We start from the raw sequence: 22,566 nt of genomic DNA, 5'->3' as shown, positions 1-22,566 counted from the left end.
TGATCTGACTTTCCAACCCCTTTTAATTTGATCGCACTTTCTATAAATTGGGGAATTACACCAGAAGCCTTTTGCGACATAATTAAAGCACGTAAAAACACAACAGAAGGTTAAAATGCCCATTTAAATATCACGTCGGGGTCACCAAATTTTATGCAGGGTTTCATTTAAAACGTCTACACAAAATAATAACACTGCTGTATATCTGACTCCTGATAAAAAGGCTGCTTTCCAACCCAAAGTCAAACGATCAGTTTAATATATACATTAACAAATAAAGCACTTAAGAGTTATACAGCACATAAGAGTTATACAGCACATTAGAGTTGTACAGCGCATAAGAGTTATACAGCACATTAGAGTTATACAGCACATAAGTGTTATACAGCACATCAGAGTTATACAGCACATAAGAGTTATACAGCGCTTTAGAGTTGTACAGCACATAAGAGTTATACAGCACATAAGAGTTGTACAGCACATAAGAGTTATACAGCACATAAGAGTTATGCAGCGCTTTAGAGTTGTACAGCACATAAGAGTTATACAGCGCTTTAGAGTTGTACAGCACATAAGAGTTATACAGCACATAAGAGTTATACAGCGCTTTAGAGTTGTACAGCACATAAGAGTTATACAGCACATAAGAGTTGTACAGCACATAAGAGTTATACAGCACATAAGAGTTATGCAGCGCTTTAGAGTTGTACAGCACATAAGAGTTATACAGCGCTTTAGAGTTGTACAGCACATAAGAGTTATACAGCACATAAGAGTTATACAGCACATAAGAGTTATACAGCGCTTTAGAGTTGTACAGCACATAAGAGTTATACAGCACATAAGAGTTATACAGCGCTTTAGAGTTGTACAGCACATAAGAGTTATACAGCACATAAGAGTTGTACAGCACATAAGAGTTATACAGCACATAAGAGTTATACAGCGCTTTAGAGTTGTACAGCACATAAGAGTTATACAGCACATAAGAGTTATACAGCGCTTTAGAGTTGTACAGCACATAAGAGTTATACAGCACATAAGAGTTGTACAGCACATAAGAGTTATACAGCACATAAGAGTTATGCAGCGCTTTAGAGTTGTACAGCACATAAGAGTTATACAGCACATAAGAGTTGTACAGCACATAAGACTTATACAGCCCATAAGACTTATACAGCACATAAGAGTTATACAGCCCATAAGACTTACACAGCCCATAAAACTTACACAGCACATAAGAGTTATACAACACATAAGAGTTATACAGCACATAAGACTTAAATGTTTGACTTTCCTTTAAACAGTGTTGTTAATCACCGTGGACCCAATAAAACAAACCTCGCCAATTCTGTACTTTTCCTCGAACTTCCCCGAAAATGTTTTCAGCTTCTTCCTTCATCACGTTGTTTGGACTAATGTTCAAGGATTCCATCTAATAAATCCTCATGTAATTACACATAAACGTACCAGTATTAGAACTGCAACAAAGATCAACATATTTGCAGGTAGAAAACACACAACTGTATGTAGTGGTTAATCTGGCATGATTGGCAAACTGTGAACTGATGGCATTAATAGTAAACATGTAATCAGTTAAATTTGTTTTCAATTATAAGTGATTAGCACTGCTAGCATGATGTAAAGCTGTAAATTTTTTCATAAGTCTGTCACAAAATGCTGAAAATTCAAACTTAGTTGTAAAATTCTTGAATGTTGAATTTTAGTATTTGTGAACACAAAAATAAACTTCAACAACTAGCCATACAATTCAGTCAAGTTACCATCTAACAGACTGATATTCTACTCATGTATGAAAGATGCTGGGACTCCACTTATTGTAACTTACTGGATCTTCCAACTTTGACAATTCTTTTGCCAATGCTTTTAATCCATTAGAAGTAATTCCACAGCTAAACAAAATGAGGTTCTTCACTTTAGCCAAACTTTTTGACAGTTTTTTGCAGCCATCATCACCAATAGGGTTTCCAATTAAATTGACTTTCTGAATCTAAAAACATTCCAAGTTAAGCATTTAAAGGTCAACTTCAGGGTAAACAAACAAATAATAAACTGTCGTCAAAAACCTTAAGTGAAATTTTGCATCAAAGACAAAATGATAAACAATCGCGATATATTTTTAAATTGATAAGCATGTGGAGCCAATAATATGAATTTGTGTATAAGCTGCAGACAGATGGCCACTGTTTCGACCTAAAAGGTCTCTATTTTTAAATTATTTATTTTTCTAAATGTGAAAAGAGCAATGTCATAATAAACACAAACCAAGTAGTGAACATATATGTGTGCGCCACCAGCATCGCATTGTTGTTACCAAACTAAAGATTCAAGATAAAAATTAATGTTGTGACCAGTTTTGTTCATATCAGTGTTAGTATCCTGTTAAACTTCAATCAATACTATTTGAATAAATCTGTGTCCCTTTTCTCTTGTAACCAATAACATGTTGACTCAGACACAAATTTAGTATTTTGAATCAGAGTCAAAGTGCATGAAACCCATTCATATCATTCATGAAAGTTGGATTGCTTAAAACCCATGAATGATGGAACCCTAAAGTAATGTTCTTAAAAGTAATAAGTCCAGCTGGTAAACCTGTATTTTACAGAATATAGTAATGAAAAGTGAAACAGAAAACAGAACTAAAACCTTACCGGTTCTGGTAGTTCGAGCAAAGCTGAAGACAGATGTGGAATTCCTTCTGATGTTATTCCACAATTACCCAAGTTAAGGTCCTGTACTTTGTTCAAACATTTTGCTATTTCTTTTGCACCAGAGTTACCAATGTTATTTATATTGAGATGAAGTTCTTTCATCTAAAAAAAAAATTAATATGAAAGCAGCATAAAATAACTATGTCTGCTTAAAATAACTATTGACGTTTTGAGCCAAATTTGCATTGATAAAATTTTGTTTAATAATTATCAGCACAACATGCTGTAAACATCATTATTAATAAGAAAAGTTACTGTTATCAAACTAAAGCTTCAAGTTTTGTTCATATCAGTGTTGGCATTCTGTCTAACTTCAAAGAAAACTACATAAACTTATCAGTGTCCTTCTATATTGTAATCAATAATATCTGGATTCTGATGCAAAATGTTTGAACTTGAAAGTATTCTGAGTCAGAGTCAAAGTGCATGAAACCCATTCATATCATTCATGAAAGGTGATAGTTCAACAATTAATTTATTGGGAAAGTGATACCAAAGTAATGTTCTCAGAATTAGCAAATCCAGCTGGTAAACCTGTATTTTACAGAATATAGCAGTGAACTAAAACACAACTGAAACCTTACTGGTTCTGGTAGTTCGAGCAAAGCTGAAGACAGATGTGGAATTCCTTCTGATGTTATTCCACAATTACCCAAGTTGAGTTCCTGTGCTTTGTTCAAACATTTTGCTATTTCTTTTGCACCAGAGTTGCCAATGTTATTTCCACACAGCAAAAGTTGTTTCATCTAAAAAATATTTAGTATGAATGCAGCATAAAATAACCATGCATGCTTAAAATAACTATTGATGTTTTCAAGCTAAGTTTGCAAGAGTGAACTTTTGTTTGATAATTATTAACAAAATATGCTGTAATGATCCTAATTAATAAGAAAAGTTACTGTTCTCAAACTAAAGCTTCAAGATCACATGAAAGGTTGTCATCAGTTTTTTTTTATATATTTGTTTGCAAAACTTCAAATAAAACTAAATAAACATATTAGTGTCCTTTCCATCTCAACCAGCAACATATTGTAGAGGTAGCTTAATTTTCTCTCATAAGTAGTTTGGTTGAATACAAGTTACATTATTGCAAAACCTTACTGGATCTGGTAGTTCGAGCAAAGCTGAAGACAAATACGGAATTCCTTCTGAAGTGATTCCACATGTGTCCAAGTGAAATTTCTCTACATTCTTCAAACATTTTCCAATTTTTTCTGCTCCAGAGTTTCCGATGTTGTTGTTTTCCAGAGAAAATGATTCCATCTGAAAGTAAACAAAGTTGGGCCTATGGGCGACAAAGATATTTTAGGCGAGTTCAATTAAAGACAGTTGTACCCATAGCCTGCTGTCAAAATGTAGCATGGCAGAGTGCTTTGCATTGGTTTTAATATATAAAGTAAGTTGATATCTGGCATTATTATGCAAATTTTGCATGTGTACTACATAACATGTGTTTACATTTAGGATATCACAGAAACATAAAAAGACTTACTGGTTTCTCTAGTTTGGCCAAAGTAGTGGCCAAATTGTCCACTTTAGTCACATTAAAACTACCAATGCAAAGATCTTCAAAACAATGAAGAATTTCACCCAAGCAAAGAAGATCATTATTGCTTACATCAAATCCATTCAGATTCAGTCTTTTAAGCTGAAATAAAACAAATGACTACAGAATATACAAACACTCGTTAATAAAAAAAAGTTTAAACCTTATGTGGACATCCATTTTTTAGCGAGTCCTTAATGCAATTCAATGTTTCTAAACATGATTTGTTGGGATGGTTTGAAGACAATATAAGTCTTTCTGTTAATGGAATGCACTTTGCAAGATATGGTGCTTGTTCGTCATTCCACTTCTTTAACCATAGTTCTTGAATCTAAGATGGAAAAAGTTTTATGCTGGAACAAAAGCTGATGACAACAATGCAAACGGAACAGTAAATCACACTGGCTAAACCAGAGGTCAACAACCCATGACTCTGGGAACCCCATGTGGCTGTTTCACTCCCCACTTTGACCCCATTTAAACCACAAGCTTCTTTAGGTAAAATACACAAATAAAGATAAACTTCAAACTTTTGGTGCATTCGGGTGCTTCTGTATGTTTTGCAAGTTCACAAAAAAAGTGATGTTGAATTTGGTTCATGTGTATGGGAAAGGAAAAATAATACTTGCCAACACGTGTTCGTGGCCTCGAGTTTGATGTGGTTAATTACAAAAGATTCTAACTGGTTCTTGGCATGTCAGGGGCTGCCAACCTCTGGGCTGAACATTCATGAGTTAATATCACTGCATATTCAGGTGACATTCAACTCATTAGAAAATATACACTCATGCAACTAAGCAATGTTAATCACAAACACATATATAAAAGTTAGGTTTGTGCTGTCAACAAGTGAAGTATCTTTGCATCAATAGTTTGACTGATAACCTCAACTAACCTCAATCTTATAGTCTTTCACAAATTCTGCAAAATCTAGGAAGACATTTCCAACAACAGGAAATTCCACAAAGTTGAAACATGGACATTCATCAAAATGTTCAAAAACTGTGCGAAAATTTCTCACATCCGAGGAGAAAGTTAATCCTTCCATGTTATATTCAGGATGTAAATATGGTTTGACCTTGTTCATGATGACCTTGTTGTCTAGTTCATTTAAACATCCAAAAAGATGAAACCAGTCTGCCAAGTTTGGTAGGTCTGGCACATTCTCGAGAGGTTTTGCTATGTTTACAACAACATCAGACAAAATGCTTTGCTTTCCCGAAATCGTTTCCTGTTTTTGATTTTGTTCAAATTGGGTCAGTTTCTTGGCCTTTTCAAAAATTTGATCATTGCAGAGACCAAAACAGAATGTGAGAATATTTTCCCATTCCCCAAATTCATGAGAATCTTTTAAATCCTTTTTCATCTCATCCAAATTCATGAAGAGAACAAGCTTGAGTGCAACCAACAGTTCTTGCCATGAGCGATGCACAAAGAAACTTATTTTGTCTTGTCGTAGAATGACCATTGTCAGATTTTCATCTGATTCAACATTAGTATCAACAAAATGACTGTTGAGCTCTCAATGGAATGCCAAATTTGGCCAGGTCATTGTCTGTAAATATTGCTTTCTTGTCTTGAAATCCATACCATGCCAAGTCAGAGAGGTTCTTTACAGCATCAACATCATCACCAAAACAACAATGCTTCGATCGGATATATCTGTTTAGCATGGCAACATAAACGCCAGTAAGAGTTATCGGTTCTGTACTTTCGTCCCCAGACTTAATCCTTTGCAACAAGTAGTTGAGGATCATCAGCATTCTCACAGGCACACCACAGTTTTCTAACAGTGTACAGTTGGCATTTAGCAAGTCTTGAACTTCTTCATGTTGTTCTCCACAAACACGCTCAGTTAGTTGTTTCTGAGCATTTGAGCTGAGACCTAAGATTTCAACAACAAACTCTGGTCGGTATTTCAAAGGGACATCCATAAACTCTGATTTTCGGGATGTCACAAGCTTATAAGCATGAGGAAGGAGAGTTCCATTTAAAATGTTCAGCAACCAAGCAATAGGTTTGGCTGTTGAGTCGATAGATTTTAACTTGTCAGCATCCTGAAAACTTGTAGTGCCAGCTTCATCCCAACCATCTATAATGATCCTCACTTAAGGGTCAAGCTCGATATTTTCGATCAGGTTGTTTTCATTCTTGCTTGATATTTTTTTTTGGTTTATTAGCGGGGCAAACAGAAGTGTGTACAAGTCACACTCTTTAGTTTGGTCAATTTCACCCATCTTAATGTAAAAAACCCAAGAAGAATTTGGTAGATTTGTTTTGTTTAATATATGTTTGATATAGACTTGGGTCAAAGTACTTTTGCCAACACCAACTACACCAACAACTGCAATTGATTTGCTGTATTTATCAACATTCACTTCACTCAATTTTTGGAGTTTAACTTTGTATTGTGCTTCAAGTTTTGCCTTATTAAACATGTTTTCCACTGTTATGTCACCTTTGAGTCCACTTCCTTGATCTATTAACTTAGCCAACCGTTTTCGACGTTTTTGGGGATCTTTTTCATCAGAATTTGATCCCCCAGAGTATTTAGCAAGGACAAGTTCAACTGGATCCACAATCCTCCCATACTCTTGACCACATTCTAATGACGATTCCTTCTCAGCATGGTTTCGTAATTCTTTCTTGATATCCTCAACTACAAACATGTGATATTAGCAATAAAACCCATAAATGTTTTGGTGAGCTGCAGACAGACTGACTGCTCCAATAGGTTAAAACACATAACAGCTCAAATCAGTGACCCTGTCTGCAGTTCATTTAAATACAAGATCTTGCTACATGTAACTGGATATTGTTATGATTGAATCTGTGAAGTGTGATGTTTACTTAGTGGGAACAATATTGAAGGGTTAACTTCCACATGCGATTTCAGATAAGGTTAAATTCACATGTTTTTGTGAGTCAACATTACTTTTTTTAATTTTTGTAACAGAAAGTACAATTAGAACCCATTAAACCATTTAATTAAGCCTATGATATATTATGCAAATATTTAGTTGGATATTGCACTAAAAATCAATGCTAACATGTATGCCATACATTAAGTAATGACAATTTTTGGTTGACAGTGATCTTGGTGTGACAATAAATGAAAACCATTCAACGTTTGAGCTACAGGCAGTTGAGACATTGATACTTTTAAGTTAATGCTTATCTGATGGGTCCCAAACAACAGTGACAAACCACCAGCTGTTATAATAAGACCTAGTAGTGTGATAAAATATGCACAACTGTCTGTGGGTCAGTGATTATTCTGGCTCGGTATATGACATGTAGAAATTTTATTCATTTTAATGTTAATTTCATATATACAATTAACATTAAAATGAATGAAATTTGTACATGTCATATAACAAGCCAGAATAATCACTGGCTCACAGACAGTTGCATTAAAGGGACCAAAAGACAAATCAATATGATGTAAATGTCAAAATTATTTTGATGATAATGTGTAAAATTCATGGGCTGAACTTTGAATAATTTTTTTTGAAAACGTCAAAAACACACATAAAAATTCTAAATTGATGAATTTTAAAAATTTTGTTGCACACTTCAAAAAGATACCCCTAGAGCAGTGGCGGATCTAGAAAAAATATGAGGGGGGTGATCGGTTCTGGTACCTAATTAATGAAGCCGTTAGATGCATTACAATTTTTTTGGGGACATTTACCATGCAAATTTAGCTTTAAAAAACAGGTAATGCATTACAGTAGTAACATATCAAACAACTTCCGCGGAACACTAGACTTTTTAGTTGCTTTTGTGCATGTGCGCTTGTCCAGTTTAACAAAATACGCAAAAACAAACCCCATAATACAAAACATTACGAATGTGTTTGTATCCTCAAAGAGTATAATAGAGGTGGAATTGTTTTTTAACTGTGCCTACAAAAAATAAATCTGTAATGGTCTAGGATGTGGTCTTGCACCGCTAAATATACATCAATGTTTCAGCAGTAGATAAATATTTGTGATTAGCTACATATATTTTGGTGGAATCTTGTCAAACAATTGTAACTCTTACAGCATACAGCTGCTGTATAGAAATTATAGCAGAAATAAATAACTTATAAGGTCACGTTTTTGAAAACAGTTGATGGGTTATTGACCAACGGCACGTCAAACGATTTTTTCATAAGCGGTCATCACCACGTGAATGCAGTGAGTCCAACCAATAGCAGAAATTTAACACTTTTGCACCCCTTAAAACAATATGCCGAAATGCTGAGGGGGGGTGTTCTGACACCAACCCCCCTCCCCCCCCCCCTAGATCTGACACTGCCCTAGAAGAATAGCTTTTAGTTCTTTTAAAAGTATTTCAGGTAAAAATGTATATAATCTTTTATAATGTGGTTACTACACAAAAACATTATTATCATATTTATAAATGCTTTATAACCCAACTCTGTGCTTACCATTTAGATTTGAGCTGTTTGATGAACTTCCACCTGAAAAACAAATTACAGTATGAAACAACATAGAACAACATAAATTACATGTAAAACAACAGTTAATATATATTTTACGCATCAATGACGTCAACATAAGTTTGACTTTTTTTTCTCTGAAGCAGCAGCCTTTAATTCAATGACAGTTAGTTCAACAATGACAATGTCATACTAAGCACGTCTCTACATGAGGAAATGTTTCCTTCTTTGAAACTACTGTATAATAATACACCAACCTGCATATAGGTTAAAGTTAATTGTTTGAGTGGCATTGCCCTGAATCGCAACCTGATTTCCAACATTGAGAAATGATTGGGCATCTGTATTCTGAGATGTATCTGTTGTTAATCAGCATAACTTGTCATTTGTGTGGTACATCATGTATTAGAACACAAAAAAAAATCTTTTTCACAACTTATTCAAGTAGAATCTATGACTTAAAATTCTCGGCAGAAGAGAAACTCAAGTTCTAATACATCGTTGTGTTGCACCTTTTCAGAACCCAGGAGTCTGGCCTCGTTGTGTTAATGATGGTACTCACGAGACCATCACAAAACAACATCTATTTATTGCTCATAAAATCCATTACTTGTTACGAATCAATGGCATCAATATATTTTTTTCTTATATTTCTTTAAAGCTGCAAGCTTTAGATCAAGGACAGTCAGTTCAACAATGACAATGTGATACTAAGCATCTCTCTACATAGGAAAATGTTACAACAAAAATTTTATACATGCCTACTTTGAAACTACTGTACAATACTACACCAACCTGCAGGTAAGTTATAGTTTGTTTGGTAAACATTGCCAATAACCCCAACCACACTTCCACCACTAATGTGAGATGATTGGGCATCTATATTCTGAGATGCATCTGTTGTTAAAAGAGCAAAATTATCAAATGCAACCATTATCAGAAAAACTTGTTATTTGAGTGGTAAAGCTTATTTACAAAAACATTTCTTTTTCATAACCTATTCAAGTAGAATCTTCAACCTCAAATTCTTGGCAGAAGAGAAACTGTAGGGTTTTGCAATCAACAAGTTATCAGTGGTAATTATTCTTGATGATTGCAAAACACATAAGGTTTAGCAATGTGGAGCCAATAATATGAATTTGTGTATAAGCTGCAGACAGATGGCCACTGTTTCGACCTAAAAGGTCTCATCAGTGCAGCTGGTGTGACTATTAGACGAACTTCGCAGACCAAACGGCCAAGCAAAGACTTCCACTTTGTGGTGACTATACAGTCACCGTCATCCGTTGGGCACCAAACTAGGTGCAACCTTACGGAGCAAACAAGGTGGAAACACTACGGCCAAGCAAGCTTAACCAATAGTGCCGTCAGGCCCCGTGTCACAATAATCATATGATAAGCAATGTGGAGCCAATAATATGAATTTGTGTATAAGCTGCAGACAGATGGCCACTGTTTCGACCTAAAAGGTCTCATCAGTGCAGCTGGTGTGACTATTAGACGAACTTCGCAGACCAAACGGCCAAGCAAAGACTTCCACTTTGTGGTGACTATACAGTCACCGTCATCCGTTGGGCACCAAACTAGGTGCAACCTTACGGAGCAAACAAGGTGGAAACACTACGGCCAAGCAAGCTTAACCAATAGTGCCGTCAGGCCCCGTGTCACAATAATCATATGATAAGCAATGTGGAGCCAATAATATGAATTTGTGTATAAGCTGCAGACAGATGGCCACTGTTTCGACCTAAAAGGTCTCATCAGTGCAGCTGGTGTGACTATTAGACGAACTTCGCAGACCAAACGGCCAAGCAAAGACTTCCACTTTGTGGTGACTATACAGTCACCGTCATCCGTTGGGCACCAAACTAGGTGCAACCTTACGGAGCAAACAAGGTGGAAACACTACGGCCAAGCAAGCTTAACCAATAGTGCCGTCAGGCCCCGTGTCACAATAATCATATGATAAGCAATGTGGAGCCAATAATATGAATTTGTGTATAAGCTGCAGACAGATGGCCACTGTTTCGACCTAAAAGGTCTCATCAGTGCAGCTGGTGTGACTATTAGACGAACTTCGCAGACCAAACGGCCAAGCAAAGACTTCCACTTTGTGGTGACTATACAGTCACCGTCATCCGTTGGGCACCAAACTAGGTGCAACCTTACGGAGCAAACAAGGTGGAAACACTACGGCCAAGCAAGCTTAACCAATAGTGCCGTCAGGCCCCGTGTCACAATAATCATATGATAAGCAATGTGGAGCCAATAATATGAATTTGTGTATAAGCTGCAGACAGATGGCCACTGTTTCGACCTAAAAGGTCTCATCAGTGCAGCTGGTGTGACTATTAGACGAACTTCGCAGACCAAACGGCCAAGCAAAGACTTCCACTTTGTGGTGACTATACAGTCACCGTCATCCGTTGGGCACCAAACTAGGTGCAACCTTACGGAGCAAACAAGGTGGAAACACTACGGCCAAGCAAGCTTAACCAATAGTGCCGTCAGGCCCCGTGTCACAATAATCATATGATAAGCAATGTGGAGCCAATAATATGAATTTGTGTATAAGCTGCAGACAGATGGCCACTGTTTCGACCTAAAAGGTCTCATCAGTGCAGCTGGTGTGACTATTAGACGAACTTCGCAGACCAAACGGCCAAGCAAAGACTTCCACATAAGGTTTACTTCACATGTTTTTGTAACCCAATGTTACTTTTTTTAACAGAAAGTATAATTATAACACACTAAACCATTAATTTAGCCCACACTATATTTTGTTAATATACATTTTACTTCTATAATTGTATATTCACAGACTTGATATACGGCATGTGGGATCTGAGTAGGTGAAAATTTTATTCATTTGTTTAAAAATTGCCCCTATACCAAACTTATACCAAACTTATAACTTTTGCAAAACATACCTGGACAAAGTTTCTTAGATGGAGGTTCAACAGGGTTCACATCACCAGTAGTTGTGTTTATTATGACATCCTTAAATGTGCAATCTTTCAACGTAGAGTCTGTTTGATACGTTGAAAGTAGTGTTATAGTTACCATTATTACCCGATAAATTTAAAAATGTGTTACTGCTTTCAGTTGTTTCTTCAGACATTTTCCAGAATTTGAAAATTGTTTGCTTCAAAATTTTGTTCTCCGATTTTCATAATTTCGTAAATTTACCACATTCGATTGCAAGCTAAGTTCATCAGCAATCAAACCCACAGCGGCCAATGTATCTGCTGGTTCCTCTTGGTAAAAAGCCATTGCTTGAGTGAACAAATTCACGAACCGTGTCACGTATGTTGCGTACAATTTTTGTGCCCCTCTGTGAAAAATAAAATTCACAAAGTAAATGAAGGTGCAGACAGGGTCTTTCCCATATTCGATACAGTATTGCAATAAATAATTATTGTTTATGTTCAATAGGTTTGAGTGCTTTTTGTACAGTGTAAAGTGAACTAAGAATACCAGAGCAAATAATAATTACAAAAATCCTACAAGCAAATACGACTGTAAAGCTGCAGACAGGGTGTGTACCCGCACTGTTTCGACCTGTAAGGTCTCATCAGTGCAGATGTTGACGCAAGTGTAAAAGCTAGCACAGTGCCACTGTCAACAGCTGCACTGATGAGACCTTACAGGTTGAAACAGTGCGTGTACACACCCTGTCTGCAGCTTTCCAATATTATGGCTTACTAGTGATGTGTTGCGCCGGATCCGGGTACCCGGACCCGGCCGGATATTGACAAATTTTTAATACCCGGACCCGGTCGAATAATATACTTAATTTTACCGGATAGTTGGGAAAGCATTGTTGTCCTAAAAACGGACAAACATTTCGCAAATTACTCGTTTTTGGGACCCAGTCTGTGATACTTTGCCGACTTCCGATTTTTCTGTTATTTGTTATTAAGGTTTTTCGTGACGTGTTATACCATATTAATAAATGCCCACGTTTATTTGTTCCACTCATGATAAGCTAACCTTATCATAGCATTGTGTTTGGCAATCAAACATTTTTGCCATGCCGATAAAATACACGAATCGGTATTAACAAACTGCCGGATCCAAATTATCCAGCCGGATTTGATTAATAACTATCCGGATCCGGCCGGGCCGGATAATTTGGAACTGGGAACATTACTATGGCTTACCAATATTACATTGGTGTTTTTGCCTTAGTACTATGGGTTATCAAGCAGATTCGTTTGGCCATAGTGCGCTCCACAGTGGTTCTTCTCTGTTGTTCGGTACTCTAGGGTACCCAACGGATCTACGTTGACCAAAAGGTACCACAAAGTAGAAATTAGTGTGCCCGCTTGTGTAAAAGCTATCACAGTGCCACTGTCAACAGCTGCACTGAAGATACCTTGCAGGTCGAAACAGTGCGTGTACACACCCTGTCTGCAGCTCTCCAATATTATGGCTTTTTTGCACATAAATTACGGCTTCTTTTCACTGATTAGGGAACAATATATTTAGGACAATATATGTTTTCTAAAACGACGCACGATATCTCAAAATGTCTACTCGTAAGTTTGATGCATAGCATTAAAAATCACGTGCGTATTCACTTCAGAGCAACACAGTTTTTCAGCTGATTAAAATATTACGATCGAAAATTCCTCTTAAGACACTCGTATGGACTGAATGCTTTAATTTCTACCGAAGTGAGTTTTTCTGGTGGGAAACTCTCTCGATGCAACTGGGACGTTCGGGCCCTTTCGCATGTCACAAATGTTCCAGGGCACGTCATAAAACTATCAGTGATACATATTGTCAGTGCTTAACTTGCACGGGTAAGTGGACAGAGCATATTTTGTGCCAGTTTTAGTCATGAAGGTGATGACGGTATAGTGTCGAAATTGATTTAAAAATACTGCAGAAAACACGGATTTAGTAAAAAAAATTATAACAAAGGTCTAATTTCGTTTGGTGTGTCAGACACCATCTCACCTCTGCACAGTAGTTTCAGAATTGATGGCAAGGTAATTTCTTTACAAAAACCCCTTCTGGGCTTATATTTTTCTATCAAATGATTTTCGGCGATCGAGCAAAAGTGGCCATGATAAGGGCCCTGTAGTTCTCCCTAACCGGACAATATTTTTAAATTTGATTAGGTTCTTAGTTTTGATAAACAATTGACGCTAGCAGTTGAGTATTTGCTAAAGCCAGTCCAGAATTAATGGTTAGAATGCATTTATATGACTTAAATTCTATTGTGACGTCATAACTCTTGCAAATTAATTTGCGATATGGCGCCGAATTTCGAACCTACTAAGTGTGACGTCACTGCAAAAAAGTTGCGGTGCATTGGCCTAAGCTACTATCTAGAACAACACCAATATGTCTACTAAAATACACAGGAAGATATAATATTTTGGTATTTAGAACCTAACACAAAAATCCCAACAATTTAAAATCCATTTGAAAGTTTTAATCCATTTCCCTTTAAACTTTGCAAACACCAGGATTTAACTACTCGGAAATTAAATCCAAGAAAAGATTTCAAAGGAAAAATTTTTGGTTGTTGTTTAACACAGCGCTGCCATAGACGAAAGGAACTTATTCGCTCATCGATCAAAATTGTCACTGGAAGTGTGGCACGTTTCCTCTCAGACAACTTTATCACAAACTCCGCACAAACAACTGCTACTCGCACTTGTCTTATCTCAACATTACTCTGTGGATGTCGGACTCGTGCGAGTAGGGTTTTTTAAATAGGAGATTTAAATTAGGTGTAGTATTTTGTTCAACGTGAAAATGAAGTGTTGTGTGAAGGTGAAGTTAACAGACAATTCGCAATTGTTCCTAAATGGGAAGATGGAAGTAAAGGTGACGAATTAGTAGATTATCGTACTTAGTGGCGTTAAACACCACACGTTAATTGCCAGGTTTCCAAATCACTTTTTGTATCGGTATTTTGCTCATTTCATGCATGGCATGTTGGTGAAAAATATACCCACATGTGTGATAAACAGACCAAGTTAGAGAATTCAATTTATGATCGTATTTGTTGGGAAATATCTTTTTTGATGGTTCAAAAACAAATCATCAGCAAAGTTGCGCCTCGCTTTATCTGAGCCGTGGGAGGACAAAGTAGTGGAAAGATAGAAATAGATGGAAAAGCTTAATTGGTTGCGGGTGCGAAAATATCAACTATCATGGCCCCTGATGCGCCACACCCCGCCCGTGGGCCTTCCTGCTCTGAGCTTATTTTGTCGATTAGGATTTTTACAAGAATTTTTAATTTTTTTAGCATTTTGTAATGGAAGAATATTGTGGATACGATAACTGACAATGCGCAACACTTTAACGTTATGATCGTATCAACAATGCCAATTGTATCTTGATTACGAGGCAGTTGATTTCAGTCAGGTTGCAAATCCGCTAGAGAGCAGTAAAGTGTTATGTTTAAAACATACGGCCAACAGCTGTCAAAAGTCCAAACCAATCAGAAACCTCGTTGAGGTTCCTGCCCAGAATAGCGAGGGTTCGAATCCCAGTGTGGAATAAAATGTATTTTGTTTTGTTGTAAATCCTGGTCAGCAGTAAAGTGTGTTTATATTTGTTTTAAAAACATGTTTTAAAGAGCTGTCTAACAGATTAATTTAAAAAGGCTTTACTCAGCTACTACAGATACGGTATCGATCGACAGCCTACCATGGTGGTTTGGTTCACCGATCCGGTGTTGTTTATTGTTTTTTCATCGGTATTTGTTTTAAATTTATTTTTACGTACCAGCGTCTGCTTGTGTCGAACATTTGCAGATATGCAGGTTTGTTTGGTTGAGGTTTTAATGTTGCAACATAGCAGAGACGATGGTGATATTTCACTGCACTGTGACTTGCAGCTGATTAATTGATGGTTTTTTAATGTTAAAAAATCGACAAATGGGGTTGAGTTTAAAGTTTTAATTCTATGCAATACATTTGTAACTGCGTAAACAGAACTGTTTAACCGCACCAGTTGTTTATGTGAATAAACAACCCACCTGGGAATCGAACTCTCGACCTCGCGGCTTTCACCAGCAAGGATATTTTCGTGTTCGACTCCACACGAAGATTGCGTGCACGACTCTGAAAAAACTTGACAAGTCTAAAACCGCGAAACATCTCCGCCAATATTTGTGGAACAGCAGACACGCTCTTCGCACGAAATGCTTCGTGTAGTGGGCGGGTCAACTTGTCCACGTGGTTAAACAGCGCCAAGGTCACTTCAAGGTTGCAGCCGCAGTTCTGCAATTAAATTTGCGACGAGCGGTGATTAAGGTGCGCCTCGCAAAATGATGTGGATTTTTTTCGGTAACCGAACCGCGATGATTTACATATTCTTCCGCGGTGGTGAAACTTACGAAATTAGTCAAGTAATTTCCATGATGAGCGAAAATTAATCAACTTTTTTTCCCAACTTTGCTTGACAAATTTGTTTGATAGAAACCAAATCAGAGATATAGGGACAAGGATGCGACGTAATTTCATCAGAAAGTTTAACAACAAAACCTGAAAAAATAGAATAAATGTTCAAGCAAATGTTACCAAACACCTGACGATAACCCTTCTTTGAATTTCTAACAAGAGAATAGAATAAAAATGTTTTGAATAATTTGTATTTCCTTTCCTTCTTTGCTGCTAATTATTTTTTCTTTTTTCGTACCAAATGGTGTTTGGTATTAGACTTAATTTAAGGTTGTATGGAATTTTATCAAGCAGCATGTAGTATAATGTAGTTGTAGTTAATTTTAAATGTCTGGTCTCGTCAAATGATGTCTGTGTAACGTGATATCCGGATTAACAAAGTCACAAATTACGAAGTTTGTGTCGGATAGCTAGGATCCCGGATGTATTGGATATGAATTAATATGGTTTGACGGTTATTTAACTGTAAGATACCATAAGACGGTAAATGCAAGGACAAAGTCGCGTTTGATGCAAAGATCGAGGCCCTCTGCTTCTCACAAAGATTAATTCCAATCCACAAACCGACGCAACAATTATATTTACTTCGTACTAAACACACAAGGCGCAGCTTGCAGATGGAAGGATGATCCGTTACCATAGGGATGATCACGTGTTTAAACATGGAATTAGTTCGTGGGAATTTCAACTGTTCAGGAATACATTACAACGTTCTCGTATCTAAGATATATATTTCAAACGTATTTTTTCTAAAGCCCGTGTGCTGCTAAACCACATATAACAGACAATATGGTCATAAAGTTACCTCATTAGACTTAAAGAAAGATACAAAATAAATAAAAAAATCAAAGCAGGTAGAAGGATGCTGGTAGACTGATAACTGATAATGTATTGCAAAATTTTGTCAAAAAAACTATTCAATTAGCTTTATTGCAATGCGGAAATCGAAATTTGTATTAAGTTTGTCAACCGGAGTAAAGTTTGGGAAAATACTTGGGATTATCGTGAACAAAGTGAGTGCAGAAAATAACTCCATGTATGTGGATAAAAATTAGATGTTGAACGTAAGAGAAACAAAAACCCAATGATCTATTCATGTGAATGATTCATGTGAATGATGGAATAATATCCAACCGAAACCATTCTCAACACATTTAAAATTACCAGACGTGAAAACATCATCCCACAGCTTTCAGGATTTTTCCTGACGAATTTTGACAACTGAGCGCACAGCATTAAATAAAAAGTAATCTCCCCGGGATTTGGGAGTCGACAAAGCCGCGTCAAAGCAAGATAAACACCGACGTCTGGTCTGATGACGGCGGCAGGGCACTTGAATTACAAGTGACACGTGAATGAAATTGATCCCTGTCTGTGGGGCCATCAGCGCACGGTAGCCGCTCACGCGTCAACACCGGCCAACGTAGCACAACACGGATGACTTTGGCGCCGAGGAAGGGATCCCGGGGGCGCCTGGGCCTTCCCGAACTCGCGATGCGGAAAAAGGTTGGACAGAAATTGTCTCGGCGCCGCGGTTCTGCGCAAAACAAGAACTGCCGTAGACACACTGGCTGGCTTCCTCCAACATATGCTCGACTGATGCTCGTAAATTCCCGGTCGTGGCGTCGAATAAGAAAGGAACACGGCGTCATGGGGACCCTGGGGAGCCGTATGTCCCTGGAGAAGCGTCATTGATCCGGTATTGTGGCGCCGCGGTTTGGAATTTGTGGTCTTTAAGGTTCCGTGAAACTTTATTGCCAGACGGAAAAAATTGTGGAATAAAAAAAGAAATCTGCCCTGGTTTGAAATAAACTCAACAATATTCGCATAACATTGAATGTGGTCGAAAAAGCATTATTTCGAGCACAAATTCCCGAATTTACAAAACACATCTTGGATGTAGCCTTCTGTAAATCTTCATGGGAGGAATATATTTTATTTGATTGACGTTTTTCTACAATTGTTGTCAGCGACAAGGATGAAATTACTGAGAACCCCAAAATCCCTCCCTTGTCACCACGGTTGCTGCGAAAATAGAAAGTTTGACGTTTCAAACGATGTGAAATAACTTTATACTTTTTTTGTGAAAATATGTGATTTTCTTCAACTAAATTTTACACAAATCGCTTTAATTTTTTGCCAGTCCTTGATGTACAAAAATTATTTCTTGCGTTTCATGCATATTTCGGCCTTATTGAATATTATTCTGTGTTGATCTGTTCATTTCAGTTTCGATATCTGTTGAATTCATTTGGTCGTCATGGTTGTTTGTATCACTTCGCAATAACAAACATGTTCAGAACTAAATTCGTGTTGAATTCTGCTTGAAACTAAATATAACATGAGATATTTTCACCTGGGGACAAGGCGAGCTTAAAAGGAATGTGATCTGCACAATACAAGAGGATTAGTCCATTTCTCTAATCCGTACCATCACCGTGTCTCCGTTGAATTATTCACGAACGAATGTCTTTCATGTCACCGCGGTCGCACGGTTATAACGACCAGCTCCTATCCAACACGGAACATATGTTGCCATTGTAATGCACTTTTAGTAGATTTGCCTTCCCGCATCTAAATTGATAATGTCTCGTCTTTCTCGACATACGGTGCATTATTAACTAACACCAACACCTGGCCAGGCAACCGACAACTCAAAACCCCCAAAACGAAACACCAAACCTTATTCTGAATTTAAAGTGCAGGATATCGAGGGTTCGAATCCCGGGTCAGGTAAATGAATCAACCGTGGTTGTAATTGTTGTTGTTCTGTTTAAAATAACTTAATTTACTTTGATTTCTTGTATATGTTTCAATTTACATGAGGTGTTGCTATCACACGAATTTGGGTCGTGAGTGTGTAGTTACGAAATCGTGAGTGTGTAGTTACGAAATCGTGAGTGTGTTGTTACGAAATCGTGAGTGTGTTGTTACGAAACACAAGGTTAAGATGCACCGGATATTATGTTATTCAAAGAAAACGGTTACTCAATTTTCTAAAGCGATAAAACAGACAGATTTGCTTGAGCGCCGTTAAAACCAAAAGGACTTAGGTTGTGCTTCCGATAAAAACCATTATATGTGTATGATAAAATATATAAAGTTTTTCTGTCTCTCGTATTTTTGTATGACATCAGACAAATGTAGTACGATGTCTTGTTCCAGATACATTTTAACTAATAGGAAACTATAGCGAGTGAGTGATGCGTACAAATGTAAATGGACGGAGAAACCGATATTTAAAAGATAAAACTTGCCGGAAGTTCGCTTTTCTGGCTAATGGAAGAAACACGTGGACATGTTGAAAATGACCGGATGCTAATTACAGGATTTACAACGCAGAGAAAACGTCGCGTTACTCATGTAGAAGGTTTGGATTCTGAAAAGTTTTGTTTCTTGATATTCATAACTTAAATTCTTAAATAAATCTTATTCAGTTTGCATTTCAAAAGTATTTCAATTTTGATGGCACTGTGAGCTGCATGACAGAGAACCAAATCAAGTAAAATAACAATGTTTCAGTGTCGTGTTGTTTGTAAAGGTGGTTTAGGACCCGATTTAACGGATCGTTTTCGTCGACGTTATGAATAGAAGCAATGCATTACGTACACATGTTTCAACTGTTTTAAATGTGGCGAGAAAACGACACCAAAAGCGCCATTTTTACTTGATAATTTCATGAAAAAAGAATTTCTTTCTTGCGGTAAATTAGTACAAAATTGTCGTTGTGAGTTTATCTGTAAGACCAACGATTTTATTGCTGCATAAGGGGTTTTGTTAAACGTAACAAAAATACGTTTATTTTCTCATAATATGATAAAAAATACTGATTCTTTACGATGAAATATTTAAGCAAGGTTTGGGAAAATGTCGGCAGTCTATGGTTTTTGTTCAACTTCAAAACCCTCGTGTTCGGGTTGGTTCGAAATACCCTTGCTCGGTGACCTTCAAACAAGTTTACCTCACGTGAAAAGGAAGGAGGTAATGTTAAAGTTGATGGGTAACGAAGCGGAAAGCCGAAGTGCGGTGGGGCGTGACCGACAGTACACAATGTGGCGAGACGATATGGCTGCAACTTTCCTCTTGATTTTGTTTCCACAACAAACCTCCACCCCCACTCTCCCTTTCGCTCGAAATTTACGGTTCACCCCCCTCACCGTTTTTGTCTTTTCTCGACTTTTTTTAAAGAGAAATATTTTTTATATTTAACCGGGAAATTTCTTGACTAACTTCAACTTATCTTGCGTTTATTTCTGTTCGCACGACAAAAATACTAACAGCACAAAACAAGATATTTTTTTAAATTCGCATAATTGTCGGACTTTTAACGTATTGTCACATTGAATAATCAGTAGAAATTGAAACCGATTTTGACCATTGGAAGTAATATACAAAACTAATAAAAATGAACCACTACAATCGTGTACATTTGAGACGTGTGCGTGTTTGGTTTGCTACACAAAAACATACAAATAATAGATAGCACGTAAATTTAAACCAAGTAATCTCGCAAATGTTTAAGCCACCTGCTTTCTCGTTGCGTTGTTTACATTTAAATTAAAGCGGAGTGTGGGTTGGCATCAGTGGTAGAAATGCAATGCTTTTTTATCTTGTACTAATTCAGCAATGTTAAGTGGAAACGCATTGAATGGGGCTTAAAACTTTTCCCACTTTTCCACCGGATATCCCATTTGCATGGCGATTGTCCGGCTCGTCCGGTGCATTATGACGAAACAAAGGCTATTATCTTTCGCCCATTGGACGGCTGCTTGCGTTCGGAGAAGAAGGCGCGTTGCAGCATACAGGGGTTATAATGACATGAAAACTAACAAACAAGCGGGAGCAGTGAAACAGCAAACTGCACCTGCTGCGCATCTGTAGTTTGAGCAGCAGAAGTTAAATCCACGTCTCAAGGCTTCGTGTGCATTCGAACGAAGCAGAGACCTCAGGTATTCTAAGGGAGAAACATGGCGTGTGAGTATGATGCTGGACAGTCTTGGTTTCAGTTAAATTATGAATAATTTGATATAAGACAATGTGACAAATGCACAGTTTGTTTTATTTTATACGACAGGTTTGTTTGAACACAAAGGTATTTTTTCGGGTATTCTTGCACTTCTGTGCTTTTTTGTGTAATAACGAAGCTGGCAGATTTCAATGTGGAAAGAAACGTTTCCATGCTTTTGTCAACGTTAAATAACATTACTTTGCATCTTCGTGGTGGGCAACGTGTTTTTATTTAACTTAGAAATTATTTCCACCAGGAATAACGGAAAGGAACGTTAGGATTTTTTGTTTCATCAAAATAATGCGTTTTTATTTCCGTCTTTGGGGCGTTTTCGAAAAACAGTGGCGAAAATTCGGTTAAAATTTCACACAAAATCGCCAAAACATTCGAAAATGCATCAACGCAATTGTGACGCCTAATCTGTCAAAACCGTAGACTCGGTCGCGTCAACAACGAATGATTCTCGACTCGCTCTGTCAAAGTTAAAAAGCACGCGGCGTCGTTGTGACGTCATAATCGACGCCGCCGCCTCGAACAATCAAAAAGGGAAGAGCGCGATTGTATTTGGCGTTGTTCGATTCCATTGATCATCGAACAACACGCGCCCTCTCGAGCTGCGGTACAAGGGGCCGAGTGTTGCGGCTTCCCAATCGGCGCCAACGGCCTGCTTTGCTCGCGGATAGTGCCGCAACATTGTGACGTCACAGTACAAGGCGTCTGGTCGGCGGAAAGAAGGCAATCAGGGCGGCCTGGCGGCGTCGGGTGGGTCCGGTGCCGAAAAGGTTACGATTGGTCAGTGGCATTGGTTTGGAGCCGTTCCGCTTGTTCTTGTGAAGTAAAATAAGCTGAGGGATTGCAAATGCTGGAAAGGTCACACGCAGGTTTGGGTGTCAAACAAATTATAAGCGCCGCAAGACGCCACAAGACGTGTTTGGTTCTTTAGGACACACAACAATCTTTCGCACGGCATTTGAGGTCCAGTTGTTGGCGCCGAATATTTTATGTTCATAGGCTATTTTTGCTTTTAATTCTTCGTTGCAAGATGGTCATTTATTGCTCAATAATATTTCATAAAACCGTTATTCGCACGTTACCATGGTACAAAAAAGTAGGCCTACCTTGCAATCTGCAAAACCCGACAACATTATCGTGCCTCTTGAACACGCCTTGTTTTTCGAATCTAATAATATCGAATAGGCCGTGGGAATAAAATAGAAAACTTAACAGACAAATATTTTAAAAAAACTGTCCCACACAAAACAACCAGTTTGTGGCAATTATTCCGGCAGTTACCATAATGAAATGTTGAGCTTGTGCCTAAACTGAGACTAATTAGATGGCATTATAATTATTTGGCGCCCCCGAAATGTCTGGACGACAAAGTAGGAATTCCTTACAAT

The 22,566-nt window shown here is 37.6% G+C and overlaps 1 protein-coding gene across 1 annotated transcript; it reads right to left on the bottom strand.

The window, feature by feature from the left end:
* Positions 1-1,092: 1,092 nt before the first annotated feature.
* Positions 1,093-11,951, bottom strand: LOC145906459 (NACHT, LRR and PYD domains-containing protein 14-like). Its single transcript, XM_082993875.1, has 15 exons — positions 11,828-11,951; positions 11,662-11,760; positions 9,527-9,628; positions 8,989-9,090; positions 8,720-8,752; positions 6,491-6,940; positions 5,816-6,373; positions 5,360-5,763; positions 4,445-4,528; positions 4,228-4,383; positions 3,837-3,998; positions 3,320-3,481; positions 2,676-2,837; positions 1,850-2,011; positions 1,093-1,435 (listed from the first exon to the last, which is right to left on the bottom strand). The coding sequence occupies exons 1-15, from the start codon at positions 11,850-11,852 to the stop codon at positions 1,313-1,315; spliced, it is 2,784 nt and encodes a 927-aa protein (XP_082850001.1). The 5' UTR covers positions 11,853-11,951; the 3' UTR covers positions 1,093-1,312.
* Positions 11,952-22,566: the final 10,615 nt, after the last annotated feature.

This window comes from Ascidia mentula, chromosome 6 (assembly GCF_947561715.1).
Source record: "Ascidia mentula chromosome 6, kaAscMent1.1, whole genome shotgun sequence".
Taxonomy (NCBI): Eukaryota; Metazoa; Chordata; class Ascidiacea; order Phlebobranchia; family Ascidiidae; genus Ascidia; species Ascidia mentula.
This window is presented reverse-complemented; position numbering and strand designations above follow the sequence as displayed.

What these genes read in the sequence shown, in the direction of transcription:
- LOC145906459 (XM_082993875.1), bottom strand. Translation starts at nt 11,852, where the DNA reads ATGTCTGAAGAAACAACTGAAAGCA. An exon ending in ACAAGGTCATCATGAACAAG is followed by an intron (nt 4,529 to 5,359) that starts GTCAAACCATAT and finishes GAAAGACTTATA; the next exon opens with TTGTCTTCAAACCATCCCAA. An exon ending in TGTCAAAGTTGGAAGATCCA is followed by an intron (nt 1,436 to 1,849) that starts GTAAGTTACAAT and finishes AGGATTTATTAG; the next exon opens with ATGGAATCCTTGAACATTAG.